The 6,103-nt window shown below is 36.6% G+C and overlaps 1 protein-coding gene across 6 annotated transcripts in view; it reads right to left on the bottom strand.

The window, feature by feature from the left end:
• The window catches only part of Enah (ENAH, actin regulator), a 110,078-nt gene that overhangs the window by 31,030 nt on the left and 72,945 nt on the right, over nucleotides 1-6,103 (bottom strand). For 3 of the 6 annotated variants that reach the window (XM_026779640.1, XM_026779639.1, XM_026779643.1), the window contains exon 4: nucleotides 642-698. The exons of the other annotated variants lie outside the window; for them this stretch is intronic. In XM_026779640.1, coding sequence (XP_026635441.1) covers nucleotides 642-698 — 57 coding nt within the window. The remainder of the gene's footprint in view (nucleotides 1-641; nucleotides 699-6,103) is intronic. 6 annotated transcript variants of the gene reach the window in all.

Below are 6,103 nucleotides of genomic sequence, written 5' to 3'. Positions count from 1 at the left end.
ATATATAGTATATATTATATATATGATTGATCAGAGCCAACCTGCGTGGCTAAATGACATACCTAATTTAACCATGCAAATAATACATGTATGTATACACATGTATGTTTATGAGAGTGAGTATGACAGAAAACAATCTATAAGCCTAAATTTACTTCTAAGCCACAGAAACCTACTATAGAAGAGGTTGTCATCTAAAACCAACCTATTAAAAAATAAGCTTACATCTGCCTGTACAACATGCACACCTAGAATTCATTCAAGGTTAAAAAAAAAAAAGCTCCTTTCAAATAAGATACATTTACATTATCCAAATCATATGAAAAATACATATACCTTTTTCTTTTACATTAAACTGAATGTCAGTTCCCAAAGTAAATTATAATTTAAAAAACTTCTCACTTATATTGGAAGAGGTAAACAAAGAATTCTAAGACCCTACTTCTAACTAATTCCTCACTAGTAAGCCAACTCAAAACCACCTACATGAACCACAACAAATATCACAACATAAAACAGAAGCTTGCTTTATATCCCAGATACCACAAACCAGACTATGGCCTAGGAAACAAAAGTTATGGAAATGTGCAAGTCGTATGTACCACAGCTTGAAAAAGTAATGTAAACATAATGTTGCTTACCACAGAAAATACATCGCAAATTAGTGCTGTCCTGGGTAGCAGTAACCTTGCTCTGGGCTGCAACAGACACCTCGGTGTTAGAAGCTTCGAAGGACAATGGGCCATCTGAAGAATTTCACATTAACTAAAAGGTGCTTTGAAATGTTCAAATGTATTCATACATACGTCCTATCTAGATCCTCATTCTGGAAACTTTATAATTTTACAGCTTAAATATTTCCTGAGTTATACAATCAAAGAATGCAATCTGCATTTTAAGACTGTATTCTTTAAAATGTTAGTGAAAATGAAGTATAGAAAGTTAAGATGTATGGCCAATAGAATTAATTTCATGAGGTTTACCCTCCCATTTAGGAGAACTGCATTCAAAAGAAATTCAGGGAAAATACTTAAAAGATTAGTTTAATTAAGATGACTTTGTACTTAACAATAACCAATGAGATCTACAGAGACACTTTACTATATTTCCCTAGATATGAAAACATACTTGAGAAAATGAATTACTAAAATTCTGAGTGGCCATAACTAGCCATTAACCTAAATGATTCATATTAAAATTTAGTTTATCAATGAAATAAGTCCATAAATTCGTTTTAGGAAGAAGAACTCAGAGAAAGTGGTAATATCTGAAAAGAGGAATGCTTTATCCAATCAAGACAATACCCAAAACTGGGATGAGAAAATTTTTTTCTTATTATTAACAATGTGCAAATGGTACATAATAATTTCTCAGAAAAACCCTTTTCAGCAAGGAAAAGATTTTTTTTCTTATGGGTACTACCTAAGAAAACAGTTAATGGCTTAAATACATGCTGGTTTAAGGACGAGCATATTAAAGCAAACGAGACAGTACTTTAGTATATTCTTGAAATAAGACAACTAACTCCTGCTAAGTAAAAATCAGAACCAAACCAATTTATATCCAAAGGTTTATCTTAATATGGTAATTAGCAATAAATAAAAGTAACTTTTCATCATCTTAAACAAGACAACATAATCCAATTAAATATTAAAGTATTAGATACAGTAGGTACTTCAAAGAGCAATAAAATAAAATTGATAATGCTAGCTTTGCTAAGTACTTCCACCCACCCATCTATCACGAATGCATGCACAATATTTAAGAGTAATAACATAACCACAGGCACACGAAGACAAGCTGAACAAGCTAATGAGACCATGCTAAAGGAAATAAACATTTTAAAAAATTACAATAATTACATTTTAAATTTATACTCCTTTATAATAAAAGTCTTTTCCATCGGTGTTTATAAATATGACTTCCACTGAACCTTTATTAGTAAACATGCCTACTTATCAGGTTTTACCCTTTAATCCATATTAAATGGGAGGAAAAGAGAAGGACAATTTAAAAACTCACATGAAAAACCTGAGAAAGTATCTTGTTTCTGACAGCAAAGAAGCGGCCCCATCCCATGAGCAATCATCTCAGCAGAAAGTCATCTGACAACGGTCAGAATGCAGGCACCACTGTCACTGCAGACTGCTCCCAACAAAGACTCCCGAGTCTTTCTCATAACTGGACTACTAGCAATGTCCCTGCACTTGTCATCTTTCAGCCTCCTTTCTGGTAACTTATTTCTGTTTACGAGTACAACACTGATTTACTTCTGGCAGGGTTGCTAGAATTCTACTGCAGCTTGCACTTCCCGAAGATACTAAATTATTCATCACATCATATGCATAAGGCTAACAGCTTCCTGCTTACTACTGATGCCATTAACTCTTTCGTTACTAAATCTGAGATTGATTATACAGGTAAATTCAGTATCACCAGTTTAACACTGGTAATAAATGCTAGCATTTATCTATGAAAAGACACTTTTTTTTAAAGATTTATTTATTTATTATGTGTACAGTATTGTCAGTAGTCGGTCTGCATGTATCCCTGCATGCCAGAAGAGGGCACCAGATCTCATTACAGATGGTTGTGAGCCACCATGTGGTTGCTGGGAATTGAACTCAGGACCCTTGGAAGAGCAGTCAATGCTCTTAACCGCTGAGCCATCTCTCCAGACACTTTTTTTTTTTTTAAAGCAAGCCATATAATAAAATCTTAGGGCTAAGGGAACCTGGGTGAAATGCAAAAGAAAACAAACCTAAAGCAATGAAAATTAATTAAGAATGTAGAATTTTAACATCTTTATGTTTCTAAAAGTAATATAACCCTCTATCAACTACTTAGGCCTTTGATCTTGTTGCAGATGCTCACCTGTCTCTTAATGTAATTTCTGAAACAAACACCCTTCAGGCTTTGCCAACTGCCTTTACTATTTCTACCATTTGATTTCTTTCTTTTTTAAAAACAAGGAAACAAAAACACTTTAAGTGAGAAACTCTGTAATAGAAATCACAGTCTTTCTAGCTTTTATCCATATCACTCTATGGTCTTATCTTAGTATTACATATTATTACTACAGCAGGCCCTCAGGACATTTGGGCTTTAAAAGAAATTAGTGTTTTCTATTATTATTATTATTAGTGTCTTAAGGTAATTTGTAAGGGGAACACTGTTCATCTCAGCATTTTGTATTTTTAAGGATTAAAGGAGATAATGTTTACTTAGACTGGCAGGGATTTAATTTGCCTTCCTGAAAAGCTGGTCTTTGAGAGACCGGGCTCAAGGTTGGCATTTAAAGGTGTGGAATTCACACAGCCCTTCCTGACCCAGAGGTGAAGGTTTATTTGAAAATGAAGATTAGAATGGAGGGAGGTATGTAAATCCCTAAAACAGACTGTTCAGGTTATATTTATATATTTATGTGGTGACACACACCTTTAATCCTCACAACTCAGGAGGATCTCTGTAAATTCTAAGTCAGCCTGGTCTACAAAGCGAGTCTCAGGACTGTCAGGGCTATATTAAAGGGGCCATGTCTCAAAAGGAAGAAATAAATAAATGAATAAAAATTAAAGGAAAAAAAAGCCATGCATTTAAAAGGGAATGGGGATGGGGGGTTTGAAGGCTTACAGGGAGGAACGAAAAGGGGGAAATTATGTAATTTATATTTTAACTTTAAATAACCAAGTTCCAGATTGTGGGCACTGTTCAGAGATATGAAAAACAATGGGCACTTTATGGTTGCTTTTTTGCTTTTCAAAACAAAGCTTCTCCCAGCACTAGGGAGGCAGAGGCAAGCGGATCTCTGTGAGTTCGAGACCAGCCTGGTCTACAGAGCTAGTTCCAGGACAGGTTCCAAAGCCACAGAGAAACCCTGTCCCTCCCCCCCCCCCCCCCCCCAAAAAAAACAGAGCTTCTCTGTATAGGCCCTGGCAGTCCTGGAACTTGCTTTGTAGATTAGGATGGCCGCAAACTCAGAGATCCACCTGCCTCTGCTTCTACCTCCTGAGTGCTGGGATTCATGGTGTGTGTCTTCCCTACTAGGCTAATATTGCATTATGAAAACACTTTCACAGCATTATTTCAAATTTTGTTTTGAAACAAAAAGGTTTAATAAAAGAAAATCATCTATCTCGAGAAATGGAGCACTGTGTATAACCATATATGAGAAAACCCAACATCATCTACATCTCACTCATGTATTTAATCTAGAGTTGTGTGTGTGTTTATCTTACTCTCCTTTGCTACCAGAAGGTAATTATCCTTCAACTTACAGCTTCAAATGTACTTTTTTATCATTTACTTTTCAAAAAAGAAGAAAAATGACTGCAAACAACAGATAAATTGCAGATCATTTATACACTGTACAGGCCCCTCTGTTTACCATGATTTTATTTTTTATTTTTATTTTTCCTTTATTTTTAACCAAGGAACTACAGACTGTTTCTAGTTGAAGAAACTTTAGGACTCAACTCAACTAGATGCTCAAGGGCCTATAATTTACCATCTTGTCATATCCTGATGTTCTAAACACTAAGCTGTGCCTCTTCATTCATTTTGTGGGTTCTTCTCCCTAAGCACAGATCAAGACCTGTCCATCAACCACCTTTCATGCCTTTCTGCCCATTGTCACTTCAAGGTGTCAAGTATACACTCAGAGAAGACAACACATTTGCAGTGGTAGCATGTTTAGTTTACTACTGCAGCATCTGTTGACTTTCAACCAGCATTATCTATTCAATTGCAATAGAAATACAGAACTTCTGACACCTCTTCCCTTTTACTCTTATTAACCAATTCTGAAGCCTGTCCGTGAAGCCTCCTAATTTCCCCTCCTATCTTCACTGATATTGTTCTTGTTTGATGACTGATTGCTTAGGAGTATTCAGTGTTGAAAAGTTTAGCACATACTCAGAGAAGGAAGAAACAGTAACACTTCTGTTCCCTTTCCCATAATTTTCATTTTTCTATTCTGCCACACCAACTCCAGTGTCGTCTGTGTGACATGACATATGTCATTATGTCAGATGGGAGCTACGTGTTCCATGGGACTAGGCTTCCTGGAGGTCAAGACAGCCCGGTATTGGCCGCCCTTGAGGCATAGACGGGTTTCTCAATTAGCTGGCTATGCGGGATATGGGCTTTGCACAATCTCTTTTATAATAATAATATTCTATATATCTACAAGACAAGGATTATCTCTTCAGGAACAGCTCTGGGATAGGGAAGCAAAGTATGGGAATGTATAAGACTACAGCAGAACCCTTGTCATACACGGGGTGTATGATGAGCAAGGGAATAGATGGGTTAATGTTGATGGACAAAGAGTGTTATACTTTGAACTTTATGGATAGGCTTGCTAGATCCCAACCCCCATAGTGTCTGCTGCATAAGAAGGTACTAAAAAGTATACTTCAGCAGGTGCAGAGAACCAAGTAGGTCACTAGATGAGATAAAGAAAGGGTTAGAAAGAGGAAAGGCCTTGATAGTGAGTGATGAGACAGAAACTTTCTATTCATAGGATGAAACCACTTGTCTGAGGTTTACATTCCCAAGGACAAGATTTCCTCTTCTAAGGATGTTTTATGTCTAACACCTGTCCCTGATAATATGCTTTTCTTAAATATTGCTGATATGACTAAAAGAAGCTTTCATACTCTGCCAACCAATGATACATGACCTTCTGATTTGTTCCTTGTTTGAATGCTATATAACGAAAACATGAATTCAGTAAAGTCACAGCAGATACCAATCACTCCCTTGTGTGTTGTGTCTGTCTGTCATTCACCGAACTTGTGCCTTCCTGTTACCAAGATCCTGCTTCTCCCACAGTCTGAGTGGCTCCCCTGAACCGGTCCGTGGCACTATTATTGTTTTATAATATATACGCTATGCTAACTCCAAAGTGTGCGTATGCACTTAAGAAAAATCAATTTGCCTACTTTTCAGCAATAATTGAAACAAAAGGGCGGGAGAGAGGCTCAGAGGTTAAGAGCACAGATTGTTCTTCCAAAGGTCCTGAGTTCAATTCCCAGCAACCACATGGTGGCTCACAACCATCTGTAATAAAAATCTGGTGCCCTCTTCTGGCCTGTAGGCA

This window comes from Microtus ochrogaster, chromosome 6, assembly GCF_000317375.1.
Source record: "Microtus ochrogaster isolate Prairie Vole_2 chromosome 6, MicOch1.0, whole genome shotgun sequence".
Classification (NCBI taxonomy): Eukaryota; Metazoa; Chordata; class Mammalia; order Rodentia; family Cricetidae; genus Microtus; species Microtus ochrogaster.
Note: the sequence above shows the minus strand (reverse complement) of the source record. Positions and strands in the feature narration are given on the sequence as shown.